Source organism: Mus musculus, chromosome 12, assembly GCF_000001635.26.
Source record: "Mus musculus strain C57BL/6J chromosome 12, GRCm38.p6 C57BL/6J".
NCBI classification, from domain to species: Eukaryota; Metazoa; Chordata; class Mammalia; order Rodentia; family Muridae; genus Mus; species Mus musculus.
Window position 1 is genome coordinate 112,061,803 of NC_000078.6, and position 27,547 is coordinate 112,089,349.

The following is a 27,547-nucleotide window of genomic DNA, read 5'->3' on the forward strand; positions in this document are numbered from 1 at the left end:
TCTTAGAGGACCTAGGACCACCAACCCAGGAATCACACTACCCACAGTGGGTTGAGCCCTTCCCATCAATCACTAGTTAAGAAAATGCCTTACAGCTGGAGCTCATGGCGGTCTTTCCTCAGTTGAGGTTACCTTCTGTCAGATAGCTGTAGTTTGTGTGTCAGGTTAACATAAACCTGGCCAGCACAGGGTGTGTGTGTGTGCGCGCACCTGTGAGAAGACATTCTGTATAGGAAGCAGATGAGTGGCTGCTGCTGTGTCCGGCCAGCGGTTCACATGTCTGGGTTCTGTTTTGGGAAGGCATTTTGGAATCTGGAAGAGAAGAGGGAGAGCTAGGCGGTGCGAGAGAAATATGAAACCAAGACAGTCAGTCTGATCAAGGTTCAATTTTAATGTCAGCAAACACGCTTTATAAAGAAGAGGGGAGGCCCATCTCTAGGCATGTAAAGTTCTTTGAAGTAGATAGGTCATCCTTTTAGTGGGAACTCTCGAAGTCAGTTTGGTGCTAACTCCGGAAAGTCTTGGAAGAGAGGCAGGTAGTGGCACATCAAAGGAGCAGCACAGCTGGTGGCTCAGCTTAAGCCGATGGATGGTCACAGCCAGCCTTGCTAGGCTGGAAGGAGGTAACAGGCTGCCATGAGGTAGGGAACGAATAACCTCATGGGACACCTAGGAGCCTGACAGTAAAAGAGATGAAGGCAGAGGACACAGGATGCATTTGCCCCACCTCCGAGTGTCTCCAGATAGTAATGTATGGCATACACACCATACAGGGAGTTGGGTCTTCCAGGATAGGGGTGCATGTGTGAAAAGGGACAGTAAGCATAACTATTGCAAATGTCACACATGCTCATGTCAAAGGAGTGAAAAGAAAGGAAGCCTGGAAGGTGGGGGGCAGAGGAAGCACCACAGGATGCATCCAAGCACATATGAGCCAGAGGAAGGGAGATCTCCCTGCCAGTGGGCAGAGCTGAACAGTAATATACTGGATTTACATATCTGAAAGTAAATACATTGGATTATAGCCCAGAGTTTAAAATACCCGTGTGTGTAGGAAGGAAAATGATTGAATTACTTGGGGACAGCAGTTATCCCTTACAAAATCACTTGGCGTTCGTGTGGGCTCTATGGGTCTCCGAGGACACGTGAGGCTTGAGGAAGCAGGAGCAGGGAAGCCAGGAGGCCTGGAGAGTCCCCGGCCAAGCACCATGGCCATAGCCTCTGCTGTGGGCAGGCCTAACTATGGAGTATGAGAGAGGACAGTGTCTCCCTTCTGGACAATGACAGACTCTAACTGGGGAGCTACAAAACCAGAACACGTCTAAGTTGCCAGAGTCTCGTAAAGCAAGAAAAGGCTGGGAAGCCATCCCATACCAGAGAAGGCCTGGTATGTTCAGTGTGGTTCTTGGACCTGGGTCCTAGGAGAAATGGGGTGCTAATAGGAAATGAGTCCAGTCTAGCTTCCAGACTTGTAGCTATGTCCCAGCACTGGCTTCTTGGCTGTAACAAGTGTCAGAGAGATTGGACATGGGCTTATGGGACCTGATCACTCTTCACTGTTATTTCTGTTGTTCTTCTAGTTCTCTAGACTCTTGACTGATGCCAGTCACAGAACACTGTATAAGTGCTGTGGCCTGTTTGCTGTGGGATGAAATGCAGCTTTATGTAGTCACGTGGCGTGTCACTATTCATTTACAGATTAATATTCTCAGGGCTGCTATCAACAAGCTAGTGTGTGATGGGCCAAATGGATCCAAGTATCTTGGGCCTGAAAGAATCGCTCAGTTGCAGGAGAATGCACGCCAGAAACTTCTAGGGTAAGTATGGTGGCATGCTCTTAAGGTATACACTAGGCAATATACAACCTGTGTGTGTGTGTATAGTTATTTTGATGTCTGGATATTCTGAATCATTTAGGAGATGTGATGGGTAAGTTACTTAAAGTGCAGTTCCAGGACGGAGGCACCCCTTGAAGGCATTGGGATGAGGGTGTCATGTCTGTGTCATTTGGGGTTTGGGCAAGGCAGAATAATCATTCATCATGCATGTGAGCAACTTGAAAACAAGGTAAAGGGATCATTCCATACAGCAGGGCGTGGGGACAGGGACCAAAGAGTAGTAGTGTTATGTCCCTACTCCTAATTACAGACTGGGGCTGGGGTGGTGGAGAGAAGTGGACTCTGTCACTTGGAGACTAGGTGGTCCTTGGCAACCTCTGTCACTTGGAGACTAGGTGGTCCTTGGCAACCTCTGTCACTTGGAGACTAGGTGGTCCCTGGCAGCCCCTCCCTTGAATCTCCATTCCCAACATGAGTTCAGAGGGCAAGGGGTATCCTTTGGTGCCCTCCGTGGGCTGCCTCTGCTTCCAAGTGCTTGCTGGGACTATAGGGATGTGCCATACACCACCTTGCTCTGTATTCATTCATATCCTCCCTCCCCCCCTCTCTTTTCCTCTTTGGCATGAATTGAGGTTTTCCATATATAAATCACTTGGATATGTGCCCATGGGATGCGTGGCCTCCTGTGGCACTGTCACCCCGCCCCAACAGAGACAGTGATGTTGATGTTGACTTGATGGGTAGATTTGTTGGGTTTTTTTTTTTAAGTTTTTTTAATTTTATGTATATGAGTACATTGTTGCTGTCAATGAGGACATTGATCCCATTACAGATGGTTGAGAGCCACCATGTGGTTGCTGGGAACTGAACTCGGGATCTCTGAAAGAGCAATCAGTGCTCTTAACCACTGAGCCATCTCTCCAGCCCAATTTGTTTTAAACAATTAAATGATTTTTTTTAAGTTAGAGAACTAGTAAGTTTAATGGAGGTTATTTTCAAGAATACAGGCAACTTAAAAAGAAAAACAAAAAATCAAAAAATACAGTCAGCTTATAGGCAACTGCACAATTAAAATAATTCTTTTTTCTAGTATTTTTATTTAAAACAATTTTTAAATTTAAATATAGTTGATCATATTTTCTCTCCAAGTCCTTCCAGATCCTCCCCTCCCTAACCACCCACCAAGTTCTTTCTCAAAACAGCAACAACCCAGTACAGCAACAAAACTCCCCACAATCAAGAAAACAAAATAAACACACACCACAAAAGAAAAACAACAGTGAAACCCACCAAACAGTAACCGATAAAGACATGAATCTCAGGAGTCCACTCCCCATTGTTGCGCTGCTCCTGAATGTGAGGCCTATGGAGAGGTTGAAGTTCCCAGAGATGCTTTGCTGGGGAAACAGATTTCCCTCCCCCCAGGTGTGAGTGACAGCTCAGCTGCTCATCTTTACCCTAGTGGCTAGGTATTCATTCATCCATCCTAAAAAATAACAAAATAAATATAATGAAACAAAAGTTGTTACTTCAGAGTTGGGCAGGACAAAGCAGCAGAAGGCACAGGAAAGAGTCAGAGGCACACTGGTTTGCACACTCAGGACTCCTGTGAAAACACTAAACTGGAAGCTGTGATACACACTCAGAGGCCCTGGTCAGACCCGTGCAGGCCCTGTGCCTGCTGCCTCAGGCTCTGTGAGTGCATGAGGTTGCTCTGTTGATTTAGAGGGAGGGCCTTGCTTTCTTGGTGCCCTCCCTCCCTCCTGGCTCTTACAGTCTTTCCTCTTCCTCTCTGAAGGTTCCCTGAGCTCCAGAAGAATTGATGGAGACAACCCACTTAGGGCAGTGTTCGGGTCTCTCACTGTGGGTCTGTGTATCTGTTCCCATCTGCTCCAGGAGGAGGTTTCTCTCATGATGGCTGAGCAAGGCACTGGTCTTAGAAGACTGCGATTACGGGTCATTTTATCAATGCAGTTGTTCTCTTTCTTTTGGAACAGTATTATTTGTTTTTTCCTCCTAGGTCCTTGGCTACCTAGTCTCAAGTCACCCGAGCAATGTTATGTATGGATGCCATCTCGTGGAGTGGGCCTTAATCAGATCAGATATTGGTTGGTTACTCCCACAGGATTGTGCCACCTTTGCCCTGGCTTATCTTGTGGGCAGTACAGATTGTAGATAGAAGAGTGTGTGGTTGGCTTTGTGTTTATGTTACTTACAGAGAATCTTCCTGTACCAAAGACACTGGAACATAGATAGTGCTGAAAGCTTCTGTAGGCACCAGCTCAGCAATTCCATATTTAAATACGGGCGTTGTGTCCATCAGTGGGGCCTTGCTGTCAGTTTGTGGAGGTTAACAACCAGGGCTGTTTGGGGATTCCCACGGAAGAGCCCCTTTGACTCACAACCCAACTGGATGTAACCCGGTCCTGGTACTAGAAACTTTGTTAGGTGACAAGAGATGATCTATCTCCCCCATTATTTGGCAATTTCATTTAGATAACCTTCATGTGTGTGTGTGTGTGTATGTATGTATGTATGTATGTATGTATGTATGTATGAATGAATGTATTTATGTTTATATGTATTATATATTTATGGTGTATATATATATGTATATATGTATACATTTTAAAGAAATTTCTACTGTATTGTTTCCATACTATCTCTCTAATGCCCCTTTATTTTATCTGTCTGTCTCTGTATTCCCTTCCCACAATACTTCCCCCTCCTCCCTACTTGATCCTCCCATTCCATCCCACTCTCCAACATGTCTCTATTCTGTTTCCCTTTCCTAATGAGTTCTGTTTCATCTGGTCCTTGTTCTGTACCCACCCTTTGTGGTGTTATGGGTTGCTGCTTAGTTATCATTTACTTAAAAGCTAATATTCACATAAAACCGAATACGTATCATATTTGTCTTTCTAGGTCTGAGACACCTCACTCTGGATGATTTTTTTCGAGTTCCATCCATTTGCATGTAAATTTCATGATGTCATTTTTTTTCCATAGCAAAGTAATACTCTGTTGTATAAACATACCATGTTAGAAGGTGGTGGTGTAGGTGTCCTGTTTAGGGGAGTGCTCAGCTCGGCCCTGTTTCTGCTCTTGAAGATGTTACATCACACATCTACTCTATATACTTGCCTTGTTCAGAGTCTATGAGCAGTGGCCCCTTCATACAACCAATACCCTGTGCCTTTCACATCATATTTTATCTTTTAAAAATAGTATCTCAGAAATTTCCACTTCAATTATTTTACTTCATTCTCATAGAATTTCTATTTTTATATAGTCTTCCATTTTAAGGTTAATCAATTCACTGATTTTTTTTCTTTGATTTCGTAGTTTTTATTGTTTGTTTGCTTTTAGTCATTTCCATCAGGTTTTAAGCCTTCCCGTAGAGTTGGCTGTAATTCTGTGACTGTATCTGTCATGGCTACCTTGAAGTCCTGTGTGCTGATCCCTCCACTGCATCCTCTCTCGAGTGTCGGCTGGCTGAGTGTCTGTCCCTGCCCCTTTTTCTGAACAGAGTCATGTGTCCTTGTCTCCTGACCAGCATGTCTCCTAAATTGCATGCTGAAAAACATTTTAGGTGATATATATAATAATCTCCCTAAAATCTGCAATGTTCTATTTCCTTGTTTTTTAAATGAACTATAAATTAAATGTTATAAATTTTGATACTTTGTAAACCTATCAAAGTTTTAATTCTGGGATATTTATAGACTTTAAATACAAATACACTTTTTTTTTTAAAGATCATCCTACTGTTTTTGAGAGTTAATGAATAAATAATAATTTGCTCCTCAGCTTAGGAGACTGAGGCAGGGGAGAGACATTTGAGACCAGCCTGGATTATGTAGTAAACTGAGGCCAACCTGGGCTACCAAGCAAAGCCTTCTCTTAAAAAACTGCAAAACCAACCAGCAGCAAAACCTTTGGCTTTCCTTTTAAATTTTTAGCTTGTTCTGTCGGTTGAAACCTCGAGAGAAGATTACTCCTCAGTGGCACGAGAAACCCTACGAGTGGAACCAGGTACGTGGGGCTGGCTGCCTGCAGGGCCAGCTGCTGCTGGAGGAGGGAAAGGTAACTGGGTGGACATGGGCTCGGACCAGGACAGCAAGGGTGACAGGAGCAGGCTCTCCAGGCAGAGTAGGCAGCCACGGAGCACACGGCCATTAGCTTGATATGACACCTTGGAGCCACATGGTAAAAGGGATCCATCTGTCACAGGTTGTCCTCTAACCTCACACATGTGCTGTGGCACATGCACGCTTGTGCACACACATGCATGCGCTCATACACACACACACACACACGAAATTTTAAAACCCCACAATTTGTATTAAAATGGACGTTCAGATAAGTGGGGTGAATTATGAGAGTGGAGAAGCATCTGCCAATAGTTTTGTAAAATGGAAAGAACACTTGGCTGTCTCTCTCACACGTCCATGTCCGTGAGCACATAATGATCTGAATTTGGTGTCTAGACAGGTTTCATCCAGAGCCTGACTTGTTTCTCTTCTCTGCACAACTAGGTGGATCCAAGGCTGATCATGGAGCAAGCTGAGCCAGAGGGCAGCCCAGGAAAGAGCACGTCACTGTACCAGCTGCACACGCCTGTGGTGCTCAGCCCCTAACGGGCTCGTCCCCAGCAGAGGTCACAGCGTTCCAGCGGTTGCTTCACCATCTTGTTGCCTTTGCTCAGTGTGGGGAGTGGCATTTCTGTTTGGGTGGGAAAAATCAGAAAGTCTAGGCTTTTCAAGAAATGGGGTCACAGTATTAAATACTTGGCAAAAAGTTGTTCTGAAAGAAGATTTTGTTTTGGGAAAAGCTTCTTTAAATGTATGAGGGTAAATCTAAATAGTCGAGGAGACAAGATCCAGAGCGTGTTTGTATGCTATCCTGTCACAGTGGTAGCTGTGGTGCGAGAGAGAGCCAGACTGCTGGCTTACCACAGGACACAGGCGGACCCTGATCCCCAACGTGTATGTCTGCAAGCATATGTGTGTGTGTGCTTAAAAACCCTGTGGCATTTTCTGAAGATCTTTTCCTCATTGAAAAGATGTGGTTTTGGTAAACCTTCAGTTTTGTGTATTTAGGACTTGTGGTTAGATTTAAGCCTCTTGGTCTGTGTTTTGGAAATCAGGAGATGTGACCTGGCACCCGGCATATCTGGGGAAACAATAAAGGCATTGGGCTTGGTTTCTGTTCTGATTATTTTTGCTCAGAGATGACTATTGTCTTAGTCACTGTTCTGCTGCAGTGAAGAGGCAACTCTCACAGGAGAAAGCATTTCACTGGGGCTGGCCTAGAGTTCAGAGGCTTAGTCCACGATTATCATGGAGGAGAGTATGGCAGCAGACATGGCAGGCATGGTGCTGGAGATGCAGCTGAGAGCTGTACCCTAATTTTCAAGCAGAGAGAGAGAGAGACTGGGTCTGGCATGGGATTTTGAAACCTCAGACCTCACCCCCGGAGATATGAATCCTACAAAGGCCACGCCTCCTAATCCTTCCCAAGTACTTCCACTCCCTGTGACTAAGCATTCTAATTCAAACCACCACAGTTATGAGTTTCATTCTGAAGTATTTTGGTTCATAAAGCTGGGGAAGAGATCACAGACATCTTTAAAAACCCAACTCTTAGAGGAAGCAAGTGTCATTAGAAATGCCTATCACCATCTCCTCTAAGACAGAAGAAAACAAGTCACGAGAGGCCGTGGCGGAGGGTCATGCTTGCCGTTACAGCAGAGACTGGGGCACAAAGCCGGAGAAAGAGTTCAAGGACAGGCTTATTAGCCTAAGAACAGAAAGCCAGAATCAGCCCATGAGCCACCACGAACATCACAGAGGCGACTGACTGGGAGCTGCTGGTGTCTTGACTGTGAAGGGGACCAGGGAAAACTGAACAGTGCGATAGAGGATGGCAAGATAGTGTAGCCCAGTGCCAGTGGCAGTGCACAGAGCTGAGGTGGAGGTAAAGGGAGCCCAGGAGCTCAGCCAGCACGGACGATGAAGATCTGGGACCTGCGGTGTGCCAGTCGGGACTGAATGCACAGTGGTGGGAGCCCGCTGCCTTGGAAGTCAAGGGCCAGGGGCTGTCCTGAGCTGCAGTGACCACCAACCACCATCTGTGGCCCATGGCATGCGGACCAGTCCCTAGCAAGCCCACAAGGCAGAGAGGAAAGAGTGAAGGAACTGCGGCCTAGATTCTCCCCAACTAGTGCACAGCGTGGATGGTCACACGATGTGACACGTCAGCCTCCCTGGTAAAGGAAACTTTTAAAAATTACCTCCTTTTTTGGTAAAAGAAACTTCAAAAGATTAAGACCTTTTTGATAATGCTTGCTTTGTTTATATGTATATATGATTCAGGTTTTATAATGCTTTTACATTATTTTGTGTTATGTAACATGTGCCACCGTTCACACATGAAGGTCATTTCCTCCCACTGTGGGGTGTGGGGCTTGAACTCAGGATGTTAGCCTTGACAGCAAGTGCCTTTACCCACTGAGGGATCCCTCCAGCCTTGCTTTCCCTTATTCCTAATACATTTCCTTTTCCCATTTCCCTTTTCCTTGTTTGTAGGCAGCTATTCTTCCTCAATCCCTCTTTTACAGTTTTCTACTTTTAGTAACATTTCAGTTCAACTGGTCATTTTTGCTCTCCCCTTTCTTGGTTTTATGGTGGTGACTGTATTTGGTGCGTGTTGTGTTTATACATCTGGACTTTTAGGTATCGTGCTTGTTGCTACTGTGTTCCACCTGCGCTGTGGCGGGAGCAAGCCTCAGCCTCAGGGGTGGTCAGGACAGATGCACCTTCAGACCTCAGATGCAGACTGAGAGAAACTGCACCACCACTCCCCAGTTCTGCAAGAACACTGGTAGGTTCTTCGACTTGAAGAATAATGGAGACGAAAGCACCCACTGCACAGCCTGGCCCAACAAGGCATGGACCTTCAGAGGGCCTGGGGTCCTGCTTCCAGGCCTTTCCCCTCATCAGCAGTGGAGAGGAGTGAAAGCTGTCCCTGCACCTGGACAGATGTCAGCAAGCACATGTTGCTTTCAGACCACACACCGCTGACAGACTAGAAGAGTGACCATGGGTGATACCACCAATACTTTAACACTGAGAAGCCACCTTCATGGCTTTCCAGAGGCTCTCTGCTTTCATGAGTCCCAAGGAGAAAGTACATCTTGTAGGCTCTGACACTGTGTACACTGTGTCATAACCTAACCACAGTCACAAAAGCCAAAACACCACCAAGATGGCCTCACCCTCGAGAGAAGACAGATGGCTCTCCAAGAAGGCCCTTCCATAACTCAGAGATTTTCTTCCTGGGCAAACACAGACCTCAGCAGAGAAACAACAATGGAAAAGGCAGTGTGACGCCTCCAATGTGTGATTTCTCCAGTGTGTGATTTCTCCAGTGTGTGAGTTCTCCAGTGTGTGAGTTCTCCAGTGTGTGAGTTCTCCAGTGTGTGAGTTCTCCAGTGTGATTTCTCCAGTGTGTGAGTTCTCCAGTGTGTGAGTTCTCTAGTGTGTGATTGCAAAGATAACAAAATGAAATGCTGGACAAGAATTCAGAAGGACGTTTATTAAAACGTATTTCAAAGATGATAAAATAAGTGGGTTAGAAGTGCAGGGTATGAGAGAGCAATTAAAGAGTCTGGGAACAGAGACCAATGCTTGGACAGTGTGGGCAAAAGAGCAGACGCCAAGCCTTGAAGACAGTGCTGGTGAGACTTCACACTTCAATTCTGATAGGAATGGACAGCATGCATGACCCTTGAGACAGCACTGAAAGACTAAGCACATAGACCAGGAGGGGCCAGGAGCCACAGGCTTACAGGCATAGGAAATCTATTTGGCAAAATAAGAGGAATTTTCTTAAACATTGGGGAAATGTGGGCATACAGGTAATGGGGCATTTAGAACCTCAAATAGACATGGTAAGAAAAGAACTTATATATCATAGTTAAGCTTTCAAAACATAAGGAGTATTTAAAAATACAAGAGAAATCTTGAGCTGTGTATAAAGGCAAACTGTCTTAGTCAGGGTTTCTATTCCTGCGCAAACATCATGACCAAGAAGCAAGATGGGGAGGAAAGGGTTTATTCGGCTTACACTTCCACATTGCTGTTCATCACCAAGGAAGTCAGGACTGGAACACAAGCAGGTCAGGAAGCAGGAGCTGATGCAGAGGCCATGGAGGGATGTTCCTTACTGGCTTGCTTCCCCTGGCTTGCTCAGCCTGCTCTCATAGAACCAAGACTACCAGCCCAGAGATGGCCCCACCCACAAGGGGCCTATCCCCCCTTGATCACTAATTGAGAAAATGCCTTACAGCTGGATCTCATGGAGGCATTTCCTCAACTGAAGCTCCTTTCTCTGTGATAACTCCAGCTATGTCAAGTTGACACAAAACTAGCCAGTACACAAACCCAGCAGAATAACAGCAGGTTTCTCAGCAGAAACTGAAGGGACCAGGAAAGCATGAACGATATATTTTAAGTCCCCCAAATTACTGCCAAAATAGGCAGCTGTACCCAGTAAGGCTATCTTCAAAATCAGGATAAAGACCTTCCAAGACAAACATAAACAGAAAATGGAGTCGTGATCACTAAGCCAGCATTCCAAAAGACACTAACCAGAGCATAAGATAGAATATCACTTAGAAGACTGTCTTAGTTAGGGTTTTACTGCTATGAACAGACATCATGACCAAGCCAAGTCTTATTAAAAAAAAAACAAAAACAAAAACATTTAATTGAGGCTGGCTTACAGGTTCAGAGGTTCAGTCCATTATCATCAAGGTGGGAGCATGGCAGCATCCAGGCAAACATGGCACAGGCAGAGCTGAGAGTTCTATGTCTTCATCCAAAGGCTACTCTAGTGGAAGCCTGATTTCCAGGCAACTAGGGTAAGGATCTTAAGGCCACACCCATAGTGACATACCTATTTCAACAAGGCCACACCTCCAAATGATGCCACTCCCTGGCCCAAGAATATACAAACCATCACATTCCACTCCCTGACCCCCACAGACTTGTTCAAACACATGAGTCTATGGGGTGGGGGGTATACTTAAACATGGCATAGTGCAAAATGCATTTAGTCCAACTTTTAAAGTCCTCATAGTCTATAGCTGTCTCAACAATGTTAAAAATCCAAAGTTCAAGATCTCTTCTGAGATTCATCCAATCGCTTAAGTGTAATCCCCAAAGCAAGACAGGAAACCAGCTGGGCAAACTCCAAACTCTGTATCTCCATGGCTGATGTCAAAGCGGTCTTCAGATCTCCACTCCTTTTTCATCTTTGTTGACTGCAACAAACTGCTTTCTTTTGGGCTGGTTCCACTTCCTGTTAGCATGTATCCCATGGCTCTGGCATCTTTAACATCTTTGAGTCTTCAAGGCAACTTCAATGTTATGCTTCTTGTTTCAGTGTCTGGGATTCCACTTGATCTTTTGGGCTCCTCCTAAGGGCTGGCATCACTTCTCCAGTTCTGCCCCCTGTAGCACTCTAAGCTCAGATTGATCCATTCCACCTACGGCTGCTATTCTTGGTGATCATTCCATGGTACTGACATCTCCAATACACTGGAGTGTTCCACTCCAACTAGACTTCACCAATAACCTCTCATAGGCTCTCTTCACAGTGCCAAGCCTCAAATTCTTTGCATGACCCCCTCAGTCCTGGGCCATCAACTACAGCTAAGGCTACACCTTCTCCAATGGCCTTCTATGACCTCTCACAAGCCTCAGCTGTTCTTCATGACACCTTCATGCCTTCAAAACCAGTACCACCTGGGTGACTCTTACACATTACCAAGTCCAGCCACAGCACAAGGTACAACCTTGGCTGTCTCTGGAACACAGCTTCTTTGTGCTCCCAGAAAACAATTCCCAGATTTCAACTCAGTGATGCTGGTCTCTTCTTAATAACTGCTAGTTTCTTAGCTCCAGCTAACCAGCATAGATTGTCCAAGTAGTCCCTTCTATTATTCACTCTAAAGCCAGAGCCACATGGCTGAAACTGCAGAGTTCTGCTGCTTGCAGGAGCTGGAACATGGCCCCCTTGTTCTATTACATTATCACCAGCTTTCTGTTCTCCAACTCCTTCACTACATAAGATTGGCTGTTCTAGATCTTGCTTTGTAGATTGACCTTAAATGCAGAGATCAGCATGCCTGTCTCCTGAGATTAAAGATGTGTATCACCATGCTTGGATCTAAATTTAGCTGGGTAGGATCTTGCCCCAAGGTTCCACTCCCTTAATCTGTTATCTCCTAGAACACACAATTTTGCTCCATTTCACTTCCTGGTACCCCTTTAATATTCAAACCATATATATTATATTTTTCCTTTCTAAGCTTGCTATGCTTGTTCAAACTTCTCTTCATAAGACTTAACCAGAGAACAAAGTCTCTGCTGGGCTTTTTTGAAACTTCCTTTGTCATTGAAATCAAGCTGAGTCTCTTCACCTTAGCCTCAGGCAGATTTTCCAGACAAGGGCAAAAAGTAGCCACATTCTTCACCAAAATACCACAAAAACAGTCTTTATGCCACATTCTGAAATTCTTCTCCTTTGAAATCTCTTGGGTCAGGTCAACACAGTTCAAATTACTCCCAGCAACAAAGTCTTCCATATTCCTACTAGGATGACCCATTAAGCCCCATTCAAAGCATTCCACTGCTTTCCAAATCCAAAGTCCCAAAATCCACATTCTTTCAAATAAAAGCATGGTCAGGCCTATCATAGCAATACCCCACTCCTGGTACCAACTTCTGTATTAGTCGGAGTTCTCTAGAGTCACAGAACATATGGATAGTCTCTATATAGTAAAGGAATTTAACAATGGTTCAGTAGTAGCTGTGAATGGAAGTCCAAGGATCTAGCAGTTACTCAGTCCCACACGGCAAGCAAGGGAAGGAGTGAGAGCAAGACTCCCTTCTTCCAATGTCCTTATATGGTGTTCAGCAGAAGGTTAGCCCAGATTAAAGGTGCATGCCACCACATCTTTAATCCCAGATGACCTTGGACTCAGAGATCTCCCTGTCATAATCTTCTGGAATCCATAGCTACTATGCCTCAAGATCTCCATACCAAGATCCAGATCAGAAACTTTTATCTCCCAACCTCCAGATTAGGGTCACTGGTGAGCCTTCCAATTGTGGATTGTAGTTCATTCCAGATATAGTCAAGTTGACAACCAGAAATAGCCACTACAAAGACTAAGCAAGCCAGTGTGGACTAGGAAACCATTACCCCAGTAAGTTACCAAACTTCTGAGGTGAATACAGGAGAGACAAACATGACTGAAGGTCACCATAGGTAGCAAAATGACAGGAAAATCATCATAGCCCCAAAGTGAGTATCAATTCCCCACAGAACCAATAGTGTGCTGTTTGCAAGGAACCTCACGGTCAGTAGATGAGGTGGCTCTGGCATGGGTGAGTGGGTGGTGACAGCTCTTGCCTGGCAAGCCTGATGCTCTGAGTCTGATCTCTGGGACCCAGGAAGAGGGAGACAACTGAGGCCTTGAAGGTGTCCTCTGACCTCTGCGTGCACCACAATATATATGGAGCGTTACTCACATGCCACACACACACACAAGATTAAAATGTAAAAACAAACCTCACTGTTAAACACACAAGACTGAGGGGATAGAAAGTGATATTCTAAGCAAATGAGAAAAGCCCTCACATGTCACAGACACAGAGGAGATCAGAAAACAGCCACGGCACCCGCATCCCACATCCCACAGAGACAGAGGCGATCAGAACATAGACATGGCACCCGCATCCCACAGACACAGAGGAGATCAGAAGAGAAAAAGACCACAGCAGAATAAAAACACCCACCAAGAATGCATAACAGGTATAAATATGCACCAAACCTCTGAGAATCCAAGTTAATAAAGTAAACCAGTGGCCATAAAGAGGCCCCAACCATCAGCAGCAGGCTGCATCCTTACCCCACTTGCACTTCTAGATGTGTAATCTGCAATCAGTTTGCAGAGATCAGCCCTGTACTGTAGACATCTACAGACAGATCTAAAGGTTACATAACTGTATTATTGTAATCAGGTCATGGATATTTCTCCCCAAAATAGACTATTTTAGATGATAAAGCTAGCATTTAACAAAAAAAAAAAATAGAATTTCCTTTCTGTCATGGGGCTGGAAAGATGACTCAGTGGTTAAGAGCATACATACGCTGCTCCTGCAGAGGACCAGGCTTTGTCTTCCAGCACCCTCGTTAGACAGCTCACAACCAGGGCACGCGATGTCTCCCTCCTGGGCATACACACACACACACATGCACATCGCCCAGAGATGCAAACTTAAAAATCTAAGAATCGCCTCTTGTATCTTATCTGATACGATGGGATTAAACTGGAAGCCAGCAAGAGAACCTACAGAGCAACATGGAGACAAACAGGTGTCAGGAAGAAGGTGGGGATGGGATGGAAAAGTCACTAGAATCAAATGAAAATGGAAACAATATGTCATAACCTGTGGGACACAGCAGAAGGAACAGAGGAGTTTATAGTTGTGCATGCCTACACTTACACATAAATCCGGGGGCTGGAGAGAAAGCTCAGCGTAGAAAGGCTCTGGCTGCCAAGTCTGGTGATTTGAGTTCAATCCTCAGGACCCACGAAGGGAGAAATCCCTCAAGTTGTCCTTTAATCTCCACATGTGATCCATGACATATTGTATTGTAAACCACACACACACACACACACACACACACACACACACACGAGAGAGAGAGAGAGAGAGAGAGAGAGAGAGAGAGAGAGAGAGAGAGAGAGAGAGAGAGAGAGGCTGCTCAAGAAGTTAACATCAGTTGCTCTTGCAAATGATCTTGGTTTGGTTTCCAGCAAACTCATAATAACACACAACTATCTATAACCCCAGATCCAGAGAATCTGATGCCCTCTTCTGGCCTCTGTGAGCACCAGGCATGCAAGCACATATTCCAGCATGTGGAAGACTGAGGGAGGGGGAGTTCAAGACGAGGCCTCCCAGTTCTACAGTGAGACCTTTACAGGCATGGTGGCTCACTCCTGGAACCCTAGCACCTGAGAGGCTGAGGCAGGAGGATTGCAAGGTTAACCTGTAGTACAGAGAGAAATCTCTGACAATAAACAAACAAACAAACAACAAAACAAAAAAAACCCATAAAACCAAACAACTACATTGAGAGATTCCATCTCTATTTAGATTAGCTGGGGTTTTTTTGTTGTTGTTGTTTTGTTTGTTTGTGTTTTTAAACCATTATGGAGGGAAAGGAACCCTTGTATAGTTAGGAATGTAAAGTAGGAAGGCCACCATGAGAAGAGGCAAACATTCCTCAAGGTGCTAAAGGTTGAATTGTTGGATGACCAGCTCTGCCTCTTGGGTACAGCCCTGAGGAATCCCACATCCCACACCACAGAGACTGAGCTGTTCGTCCTTGTTTATTGAGACACTACTCATAATAGTCAAGGAATGGACCTGGGACCTACCTGTGAATAGTGAGAAAACATGATGTGTGTGCACAGTGGACAGAGTTCTAGTCATAAGACTAAAATCATGTCTCTGCAGGAAGTCATCGGAACTGAATCGTTATATTAAGCAAAACAAGCCAGACACAGAAAGACAAATATTACACATCTTCATTTGAAGCAAAGACCTGAAAGTGGAAAATAGGCATGCAGTGGGCAGAAGTTGGGAAGGCTGGAGAGCGAGAGGATCGGGGAGGCTGGGCTTGATACAAACATGGCAGAGAAATGCCATCGATGTATTAAGCCAATCAGAACAAAAATAAACACTAAGATTATTTTTTTTCCTTAAAGAGTCAAGTCTTTGGATTTTGTCAGAGACCAGCCACTGAGCATCAGGTCAAGGGGCGCTCCTGTGTGTGCTGGTGCTTGCCCTGAGGGAGGACATGAGGTGAAGGGGCAGAAGCCACAGAGTTGGCAGAAGGAGCTTTTGAGAGAAGGTGAGACCTGCTTTTGTGTTTGGGCACCTGCTGAATCAGAAATGCCACGCCTGGGGGACTGTAACGCGGGAGCCCAGGCAGGTGCCTGGGCCCCACTTGCTGTGTCACTCAGACGCACACCCATCTCCCAGGACCCATTACTCTTGTCTGCCTTAGTCCTCTGTCCAGCAGGGACCCTGGGATTGTGCTTCCCAGCGTCAGCAGCAGGTGGCAGTCCTGAGCTAGCAACGCACAGTCCTTTGCTACCCTGCTCATCCCTTTTTGGTCTTGAAGGGGAGAGACCACAGAGACAGGGCTGCCAAGGGCCCCAGGGCCAGTGCAGGCTGCCTGATGCATTTTACTGAGTGGTGTGCACACTGGCCACCAGATCAACAGCATGGGACATAGTAGGCATGAACAGCTGCTTCCTAGTCACACTTAGGAAATCGGTAATTATCTAGTAGTTCCAATAGGAACAAGCAACGACAGGGTCCCTGCTCCCATCTTTGAGTTTTTCTGCAGTTGTCTCCATCCTAAGCAACTCCACAGTTTCCCTTCCGGTCACTGGGAGGACCAGATGCTGTTCTGGTTATCCACACACCCTGTACCCTTGCCACCCACCCACAGCACATCAATCTTTTAGACTAAAAATGGCATCCTGACCAATGACATCGACTTGGTAAATAGCAATTTTCTTTCTGTGAAAATCGAGAGATGCAGTTTGATTGTACAGTAGTTATGACTTTAATACATAAGGTTATTATTTTGTTTCACAGGTATAATTCTGTATCTACATATTTTAAAATAATTGTCATCTTAGTAGTATATTTATATGTTATAAGGGAACCTGGAAAGTGGCCTAAGGCGAAAGCTTGGCTCTCCATCTCTGACCCAGGCTCTTCAAGGGTGGTCTCTGCTTCCATCTACACATTCCTTCAACAAGCACCTATTGGACACTTGTTGTGTTCAAGGCAGAAATGGGGACCCTGGAAATCAGGGGTGAGCATAGTGCACCTGTCTCTGTGTCCTGTGGAAGCTTACTGTGCTGTGTCGAGCCACGTGGCAGATGAATTAATTAGGCAACTGTGTATGTTTGTGTGTATGGGGGGTGGGCATCAAGCCAGACTAGGGAAAGCTGGGGAAATAGACAGCACTCTAACCCAGGCTTCTGGACACTGAGCAGCCCTGCTGGAGTGACTGCTTGGAGCTATCCAGAGGGGGAAAGTTCTGCGAGCACAGAATTCAGTCAAATGAACAAACTGCAGACAAGAGCCTGGCCCTGCGTGGAGGGAGGCACGGGAGAGCCGTTCTGAGGGGACACTGGCAGGGTCCTCATCTGGGTCAAGTGCAGATGGCTGGGGAGCAGAGGGGTATGGCCAGGCTAAGAGCAGGGATGTTCAGAAGAGCTTTTCGTTGGTAGTGGAAACTAGGAGGATTCAGCAAGAAGATGTACTACCCCAGTGACCTACTGAAGATGCAGATGCTTTGTGGGGTAGAGTGCCCCAGGGGAGACGCTGGTGGCCAGCAGAAGTGACCAGGTAAGGCAGGATGGCTGGAGTAGGCAAGCACAAGAAGTCAAAAGAGCCTTCAGTGACACTGGTGTAGTGTCCTAAAGTGTCCTCTATACACACACAGTCGGTGACTGTGTCCTTGCGAGAGACCATGAGGATGGAGGTGGGCATAGGCACTGTGAGCCACTGGAGGCTGTCACCCGTCTGGCTCCATGACCCCTCGGGGGAACCACAAGAACAGGTTTCGCCTGCAGTGATGTATTAGTGTCTTCGTCCCCTTTTCTGTTGCTATGATAAAAAATACTTTGTCAAAAGCAGCTTAGTGGGGAAAGGTTTGGTTTAGCTCACTGTGGGGCCCTGAAAGGCAGCCTGTTTTGGTTGGATGAGGCTTGCTCTGGAGACCCAGTAGAAAACTCTACAAGGGACTGAACAGTGAGCCACGTTCCCAGAGACACATGCCTGACACCACAGAACCCCCAACTCCATAATTCTGTGACTATCAGTCATGCAGACAAAGCCCCAAGCTCCTGGCATTCTGGCTAGACTCCACCCCCACAGTTACCAGGTATGTTCCTCCCCACAGTTACCCGGCAACAGCAAGGTAGCCCAGTCCACTATAAAAGGGGCTGCTTGGCCCCTTTTCTCTCTCTTTAAGCTCTCATCTTTCTTACTCTCATCTCTAGCCCTCCTCTCTCTCATTAAGCTCCTCTCTCCACGTGGCCATTGGCCAGCCTCTCTCCCTCTTTCTACCTTCTCTCTTTCTCTCTGCCTTTCTACAATAAAGCTTTAAAACTATAGACTGTCTCTGCTCATCAAGGCCCGCCATGCTTGAATGATGGGATAGGCTTTCTCCTAGTGAGCAGTGTGTAACCTCCTGCCGGAAGGACTTCCTGCACTCCAGCCACAGATTGGACCAAGAACTCTTGCTCTCGTTGGAACCACCCAGCGCCCCCTTTCTCCCTGCCCTCTCCTCCCTTAGGCCCTGGGAATGACTGAGCTGTCCCCGGGGACCCCCATTTTGTTTTCAGCTCTTCCATGGTGTCCAACAGTGTCTGGGATGCCCGAGGTTGAAGACCTGTTATCTCTGGCCTCTGTGAGGCCCAAAGACCTCGGACTGCCCCCCCCCCCCGCTGGCAGGCTGGGGTTTCATGGCTTCCCACAGCCAGATACCCACCCAGGGTCGTGTGGAAATTGTGTGGCAGTCCTCTGTGTCCACCCGCCCAGAGCACCGGAACTCTGGTGGGACAGGGTTTTCTCCCATTCCCTTTATTCCCCCATGCCAGTGCCCTACAGCTCACAGTTCAAGGGACAGTCCACCGTGGCTTGGAAAGTCAAAGCCATGGGAGCTCGAAGCAGCTGGTCACGGTGAACCTGCTATCAGGAAGCTCGAAGCACCTGGTCATGGTGGACCTGCTCTCAGGAAGCAAAGAGGCAGATGATGTGCACCGGCTCAGCTCCCTTTCTCCACTCACACACCCTGGGATGCCCCGCCCAGGGACGTCCCACCCACAATTAAGATGGAACTTCCCTTATCAGTCTCCCAGGTGAGGCCAGGCTCCCTGGAATTGAGGGCATTCATCACAGTTGCCATGGCCCCCAAAGAGGATCTAGCCGGCAACTCCTGCATCCTCAGCAACAGATGGACACAGATCGAGCTTTTCTTTCTTTTCTTTTTAAACTTTTTATTGGTTCTTTGTGAATCTCACAACATGCATCCTAATCCCACTCACCTCCCTGTCCCTTTGTACCTGCCCGCCACCTCTGCAACCTTCTCCCAACAGAGACCAAAAAAAAAAAAAAAAAAAAAAAACTTGTTATGGAAGCCACACAGCAGACAAGAGGCAGAGCCAGCTCTTGCACACTCACACCCTCAGGGTCAGGCCACCCATAACCTCTGCACCCCAGGTCAGCTCTACAGTGTTGTCCAGGTAAGGCACAGGGCCTGCTCTCCTGCTCTGGTGACCTCAGGGCCAGCTCTCCTGCCTGCTGTAGGTGGCAAGGGGTGAGAGAAGAGCAGCTCTCCCTTGCCCGTGTCACCGCTTGGCAGATGAGTGGCAGCAGAGCCAGGGCTCCCACTCACAGCTTTGGGGCCAGCTTACCCAAGCCACTATAACCGCTCACTGGTTCCAACACCCCACTTCTTGGGAAAGATTCTTTAGGGTGTTCGAACATAATATACTGTATGCGAACGAGGACAGTTTTTTTTTTCTGTCCAGCTTGTATAGCTTTTATTTTCTTTCCCTTAAACTTTTTCGTTAACATATGTTAGATGTACAAAACACCCTTATTTCTGGCATTTTTATGTGTGGGTAAGGTACACTGCTCAGATTCCCCCCACCACCACCACCATTCTCTCTGTCCCCTCCACTGGCTCTTGTCCTCCTCTGAAATAGTCCCTCTCCTACTTTCATGGCTTAAAAACACCGGGTGGTGTAAATGAGAGACACGAGGTTCTTGCCACTGATCTGTGGGTGGCTCTCTTCTGCTCATGTCCATCTGGGACTCTCCTGTACTTGGGTGCCCTTCTCTTCCCCCAGGTTTGGATGTTTCCTGCTATCATTTTATCAATAGCGTTCTGTGCATTCAGTCTGTATCTTGGTTCCTAGGTTCAGGCTCCTAATATATCCCAGAGGTCGTGGACATTGTGGTCAGGATGGTTTCCCACCTTGTGGTTTGAGTGACAGTTCTCTCCCCTTGCCTTTAACACCTGGGATTCTTCCTGCCTGACCACCAGCTTTTCCCGTGAATTAGCCATGCTCCCATGTCTATGTTTTTCTTCTTCTTCTTCTTCTTCTTCTTCTTCTTCTTCTTCTTCTTCTTCTTCTTCTTCTTCTTCTTCTTCTTCTTCTTCTTCTTCTTCTTCTTCTTCGGTTTTTCAAGACAGGGTTTCTTTGTATAGCCCTGGCTGTCCTGGAACTCACTTTGTAGACCAGGCCGGCCTCGAACTCAGAAATCCACCTGCCTTTGCCTCCCGAGTGCTGGGATTAAAGGCGTGGGCCACCACGCCCGGCCTATGGTTTTCTTTGGAATCAGTTTCCTGCTGAACCTCTCGGCCAGGCCCTGAACTGACTCCTTTTGCTTTATTCAACTTAATCCTGTTTGATCACTGATGATTTAAAACCAGACATTTGCTTTCTTTTTCTGGCCCTTTAACCATCTTCCCATGTTGGCACAGTTTGAAGAGGTGTGAATCTTCCTGGGTTTCCTTCCTTAGTCCATGAGCCAGTTCTAGATGAAAATCTAATCAGCAGCCAGCCTCATCTAGAGGCTCAGTCTACCGTTCAAAGAGGGGAAGATTAATTAAGGTCAAAGTCCACCATGACTGGATAGCCTCTGAGCTTGGCACAATATGAAAGACTCCTTTCATTTAGCAGATCTTCTCCTTCTCTGACTGTGTGGGGAATTCTAAGCCCCATGCTTGCCTCTACCTGAGAACTGTTATGTAACTTGCTTTCTCCTGGTAAGAACCTGTTCAGTTAGCATCTGAGACTCCTGAAATGCTTCCCCAGACTAATGAGGCATTTTGGTACCCTAAGCCCTCAGCCAATGACCTTTGCCCATCCTGGATGTTTCTACACACCGTCCCCCAAAACTTTATAAGCCTTGAGTCACCCAAAGTATAGTTGGTCTGACTCCCTGCAGCTGGTCCCAGTGTGAGTTATTCACCACACATACTCACAGGGCTTCTGAACCCCTGTTTGTCATCTCTGCTTCCTTTGTCCACAATCCTCTAGGGCAGGAAGAGCCACACTTGGGGGGCAGGGGTAGGTAGATCTCTGAGTTCAAGGTCAGCCTGGTTATACAGGGAATTCCAGGGTAGCCAGAGCTACACAGAGAAACCCTGTCTAAAAGAGACAGAGAAAGAGAGACTGATAGAGAGAGACAGAGAGACAGAAAGAGAACTGCTACATTACCAATGTCTACAGAAATTAAATAGCAAAATCACTGTAGAATAAGTTAAGAAATAATGAGGATAAACCTAACAATAATAAAAGAATGGGATTTTTAAAAAGGGTCCAGAGGAAGGCATGAGAAATGGCTCAGCGGTTAGAAGTACTTACTGCTCCCCAGAGCAGCCAGGCTCCTTAGCAGCACCCATGCTGAGTGACTCACAGCTACCTGTAACTCCAGCTTCAGGGGATCTGAAACCTTCCTCAGGTTTCAGAACATACATCTGTACATATGAATGGGACATACGAACACACACACACACACGCACACGCACGCATGCACACCTTAAAAATTAAAGGTGCACACAGAGAAAGGAGAGTAAATAAAAAGAGAATAATGTAGGAAAGAGGAATCGAAAAGAGCAAGAGAAAAGTGTGAAAAGAGTACACATGCTTACAGGTCATGCACACCGCTTACGGTGACTCACAGCCACTTGTAGACCTAGCCCGGCGCAGCTGACATGTTTTCTGGCCTTTGTGGGAACATGCACTCATGCATACACACCCACACACATAAACATAACTAAAAATAAAATCAAACTTTAAAAATACATAAAATAAACGTGACTAAAAATTAGATAAGCCTGTTGCAGGATATGGGATCACATCGTGAACCCCAGGACTGTGAACTGGAAAAACCTTATTATGGTGTGGCTCAGCCATAGCACACCCCTTTAGTTCAAGAGATAAATAAAGTCAACCCTGGGTCAAGAGGTGGAGCAAGCAAGCAACCGACAGGATGTGAACAGGAAGGGGGACATCGGCTGTGAGCTCTTTCCTCCTGGGACATCAGCGGAGCGGGAAGGTCGGCTGGGTGCTTTCTCCCCAGCATCTGGTTCTGGAGTCTTCTTTTGGGAAGGTTGAATGTTTGGGACTTTTGTTTTTCTTAAAACAACAGAAAACTAGGAGGAGGAACAAAATAGCTTTTCTCTGTTGGTTCTGGGGATCAAATCCAGGTCCTTACACTTGTGTGGCCATCACTCGGCTAAGTGGCCAGCCTCACTCCTGTTTTTTTACTCTGATGGTTTTATAGTTTAAGCTTTTATGTTGAGGTGTTGATCCATTTTGTACTAATACTTGTATAGAGGTGAGGCAGATACCCTGGCTTCAGCTAGCCTAAGCAGAAGTCACAAGTAGTTAAAACTAGAAATCCAATTGCAGACTCTAGCACTAACCTTACGCATAGAAAGGACTCTAAGAGAAGACACCTAACGGCTGCATGATGCCAGCAAATCAGAGTTCAGATGAAAAGGCATGGAGACAGCAGGATTCTGTGTCAGGAGGTTGGTCACAGGACAACTCTGAGGCAGCAGGAAGGGAAGGAGAGGGGCAGGGAGGAGGCTAAGATAGAGCCTTGATGATGATGACAATGACAATGTATACGAGTACACTGTAACTGTGTTCAGACACTCCAGATAAGGGCATTGGATCCCATTACAGATGGTTGTGAGCCACCATGTGGTTGCTGTGAATTGAACTCAGGACCTCTGGAAGAGGTTCCTACAAAGGCCAGAAAACGTGTCAGGTGCACTGGGCTAGGTCTACAGGTGGTTGTGAGCCATCTCTCCAGCCCTAAGACATGCTTTTAGTGGCCTGCTTATTTCAGCCAGACCTCAGCCTCTAGAGTTCCCCTCGCTTCCCAATATTGTCAACTTTCTATCCATCCGTAGACTCCTGACTGATGGCATCTTGGGATCCACGGAGCAGCAACATGACCTTAACACATGACCCCCTGGGAGGCGTTTCAGATTCAAAGCGTAAAAGAACTCTATTGTCGCGTCCACTCTCGATCAGCAAGAACGACACGACCACCAGTCCTTCTAACAGCAGTTTATTCAGTCTTCATCTTTCTTCTTTCTCTTCATCAGTACCGTTCCCCAGCTGAAGAGTTCTGAATCCACGCCGGATCCTTCTCAACAGTCTGTTTTACGGGAACCTTTATTAACCACTCCTTCCCCGTGATACAGTTCTGAATCCTCCCTGTAGCAGGGGGGTCTTCGCTCGTGCCTGAAGATGTTTCTTGTCCCGGGTTTCGGCACCACTTCTTGTGCGCGCCCAACTGGCCAGGAAGAATGACGCTGCAACAGGATCCTTCTGCACACGTTTATTCAGTCCTGTTTCTTCTTGTTTATATCTCCCTTGTTTATATCTCCCTTGTTTATATCTCCCCCGAACCCTGGGCCTCTCACTCTTTTATACTCTCAGTTCCCATCCACGCACAGCAGGCCACGCCACCTCACCAGGCACGCAGCTTCAGCTAATCAGGGCAGCAGGGGCATATCTCCATCAAAATGGATTCACCAGTATCCTGGTACACCTGCGCAGCTCTCAAGATGTTTGTGGCTTATATGAGGAAGTCAGGTGCAAATCATACAACTTAGCTGCAGTCCCTGGCGCCTTTGGGACTGCTGCCACACCCGCTCCTCACACTCTATGGCTTTGTTTTAGAAAACACTTGTTCAGTAAAAACTCATCCCTTGATATAATGCTGACTGATACACCTTAAACTCACAGGCTCAAGGTCAAAATGGCAGGGAAGAGGTGTTGGAGTCTGGGTACCTTGGGGTTTCCCAGGCATGTCTTGCTCATTGACTGCCCCGCGGCCTCAGTTCTGTCTGCAGTTGCTCATTAGGTCAGCAGAGGGATGTCTGCAGCTGCAGGGAGAACAAGATCTGTGTGCATAGTGGACGGTGCGGTCTGTGTGGTGAACGACGACCGTGTCATCTGCAGGGTGGACCATACAGTCTGCGGTGTGAATCACATGGTCTGTGTGGTGGACGGCACAGTCTGCGTAGTGGACGGTGCAGTGTACATGGTAGATGGCACAGTGTGGGTGGTGGATGGCGCAGTCTGCGCAGTGGACCATAACTGTCCAGATGCCTCCCTCACAGCCTGTCCCCTTCTGCCTTCCACACTCTGTGGCTTCTGCTTGGACTTGTCCTTTTTGCTCCTGGGTGAACCCTCCTCTTTCTTCCCACTTCCAGCAGCGTTGCCTCTGGCTTTGGATAGACTAAGCATCTCCTGCGCTGCAGGATGTGTATGAGCCACCAGAATTGAGCCACACATTGACTCATACTCGTTTTTATTGTTGGGAGGAGCTCTGCTGAATGTTGTTGCCTTCGGCTGGCTGGTGCTGGCCTCCATGAGTCAGAGATGCCCATATTGAGCTGGGAAGAGTGTGCTGAAGTGCCTGACCCCTAATTCAGATACACTGGGTAGCTGAGGAAGGAATTGCTGGAGTGTGTGGGCACCTGTCAGGGCAGAGGAGGCAGCAGGTCTATGTCCAGGAATGACTGGGATGTAGCACTCCACACAAGGAGCAGGAACAGTACAACTACCATGGAGACAACCTGGACCCCCAGAGCCACCCCAGCAACAGCATCCTGGGGCTGGTTGCTATGGAAATGTCAAAGTGCTATGTTCAGACATGACAAGCACCTGTTAATGTACAAAAAAAAAAAATGGGTTGTGGCGTTGGAATGACAGCAGTTCACAGTGATTAACAAGTACAGAAATAAATCACCGCAAATGCAAATACGTTTAGGGAAAAGAACAAGACAAACCCAGCTTTCCCCAAAATGGAGGACCAGGCTGCTGATCACAAGAGCCTTCCAGCTTGGGAAAGCTCACAGCTCAGCCAAGAGACAAGACCCTTGGAGCACAGCCCCGAGAATGCGCATGAAGAGCTTTCAACCCAGCCGTGACCTGCTCTCTGATTCAGTGGGTGTGGGGGGGGCTTTGAAGGAAGGTTGATGGTCAGGTGGGGAAAATAGACATGAGTGGGACAGGCTGAAGGCATTCTGAAAATGTGTGTGGAGACTCCCTGCTTGCCACGTGCTGAGCCAAACAGGATGTTTGGGCTCTGGGCCAAAGGGAGGGAAAGCTGGGGAGGCACAGAGCACATGATGACACGGGGTCTCATCTTCCATCTGGAAATGTCTGATCCTGGACATCCTAGCCCTGTACTGCTGAGGAATGCACGGGGCACAGGAGGCCTTTGAAATGCCAGGAGAAGGCCAGGCCTGTGATCCCAGCTACCTGCCAGTCAGGGGCAGGAGGGTCACAAGTTCCAGCTCGGCATGGCTTGCAATATTTTTTGTGAGAGATTTACATAAGGTGATGGTGCCTGGTTATAAAGAGACATGTTTTTAATGAGAAGAATTTAGAAACCACGCTTTCATCATAGTCCATTAAAATTGTGCACATGCACAATAAAAACATAGCCTCCCCCTTTCAACTGTTCACCAGTTAAATGCAAACAGCATGTTCCTAGACCACTCTTGCATCAAAGAGGAGATCACAGAGTATAATCACAGCCAGCCAGAAGGAAATGAGACCTTACACTGCTAACACGTGTGAAATGCCCAGGATGTAAGATAACCAGTGCGTGCTCTTTAAAACTCATGAAAACAACTGTGGACATGAGATGGATTTGAGAAGGCGGAGCTAGCAGTGAATAGGGATGGTTGTATCTGGAGCCAGATCCACATATCAGCCCCTCACTGGTCTGGTTAAAAACTAAGGTGCCCACACTATGCTAAAGCCTCACACTTCCAAGGCCAGCCCCTTGCCCAGTTCTGTCAGAAGAGCCCCATCAGCCACAGTGCTGAATGGTGTCTACCAGGAAGCTCTGTAGAGCACTCATACAGGCAGCCCTGCTTCACCTGCACCCTGCTTAAAGCCTGCACAGATGTGAGCTGCCTTCGTCGGTTGGAGAATGGTGGAAGTCTCCAGAAACCCAAGTTTCCAGATGCTCCCTCAGGCCCTGCCTTGCCAGTAACTTTCTACGACATGGCCCTGCAAGGCTTTTTGGGTTTGGTCTGTGTTACAGGCAGCCAGACACATCTCCTATCTGATAAGGTGTGAACTCAAAACAAAACAGAAAAGAATGCATAGCCAGTGAACAAGTGTGGAACATGTTAGTCAGGATCAAAGGCCGACAGAGATGGAGACCCGGACAAGTGTGGTGTGAGCCGTTGTTTCTTCAGGGCTGCTTATTCAGATGCTGAAACTCAAGTCTTGACTCAGAGCAGCTCCACTCCCAGAAAGCAGAGAGCCAGGCCTGGAGGCACATGCCAGTAATCTCAGGACTCAGGAGGCTGCTGCGGGCCGAGCCCAAATCTGAGGCCAGCCTTCGGGATACAACAAAGGCGATTAATTCAGAGAGAGGTCTGAACACTTAAGTTCAAAAACCAGGACTGGGCTGGGGACATCACTCAGTTGGTAGAGCACTTGCCTAGCTTGAAAAGCCCGAGTCTGAGAGACCAGCAAGTGATGCACATCTTAGACCCCAGCACTCAGGAGCGAGGTCTCTGAGTTCGAGGCCAGCCTGCTCTACAGAGCGAGCTCCAGGCCACCCAGGGTCACAAGAAACCCTGTCTTGAAAAGAAATAAAGGAAAAAAGAAAGAAAGAAGGAAGGAAGAAACAAAGAGAAAAAGAAAAGAGGAAACTTTGTTTGACCTCAGCACCACATAAACTGGAGGTGGTGATGCTCACCCGTGCTCTCGCTTTGGGGGCAGAGGCAGGAGGATCAGGGAGGTTCAAGGTCCTCCTCAGGTTTAGTAAGCTTGAAAGCAGACAGGGCTACATGAGATCTTGTCCAAAATAAATCAAAACTCAATTATGCACCTCGAGGGCTTAGAAAAACATGAGCAAGCTGTTCCACAAACCGGTAGGGAGATAAAGGGGGCGGCAGAGACTGATGAGACAGAGAGACTATAAGAACAAAGGGTCAAGTAAACAGAGTTAGTTCTTTGAAAATACAAACAAGATCACCAGGCATTAGCTAAACCCATCAGGAGGAGATGACCCAGGCGATATGAAAAGAGAGCCCGAAGACATGCTTGCGAAATTCACAGGGTCTTTAAGGAGTATTCTTTAAATGTATATATTTAAAATCTGGGGGATCTAAAAGAAATAGATGAAGTCTTAGGAATGTATGTATGATCAGCAGATCTAAAATGAACAATGATGTTAGTGTGGATGTTAGTGTTATTGTCTGACAGGGACTCGGTGTCTCAGGAAATCAAAGCAAGGACTGAACATCAGGACTGTATAAAAGTTAACATCCTTCACGTGGCAGAGGAAACAAGAACAAGGTGACAGGTTGGGAAAACAGCTTTGCTAGCTGAACATCTGACAGTCAAATCTCGGCCACAAAGAAAATCCTCAGCACAGAGAGAACAAGTCAGGCAGTCGGTGGGAAATGAGCAGACGGTCGTCAACAGAGGCACTGGTGGTCAATAAATAAATGGCCCATGCGTGCTCAGC

General features: G+C 46.9%; 1 protein-coding gene across 6 annotated transcripts in view; it reads left to right on the top strand.

Moving 5' to 3' along the window:
* Positions 1-7,052, top strand: part of Tdrd9 (tudor domain containing 9) — a 97,367-nt gene extending 90,315 nt beyond the window's left edge. For 5 of the 6 annotated variants that reach the window (XM_006516316.3, XM_006516320.3, XM_006516319.3 and 2 more), the window contains 3 exons: positions 1,699-1,817; positions 5,801-5,873; positions 6,377-7,044. In XM_006516316.3, the coding sequence (XP_006516379.1) occupies positions 1,699-1,817; positions 5,801-5,873; positions 6,377-6,478 (294 nt within the window). In that variant the 3' untranslated portion in view covers positions 6,479-7,044. Of the gene's footprint in view, positions 1-1,698; positions 1,818-5,800; positions 5,874-6,376 lie in introns of all 6 variants that reach the window. The other variant, NM_029056.1, reaches the window with a different exon arrangement.
* Positions 7,053-27,547: the final 20,495 nt, after the last annotated feature.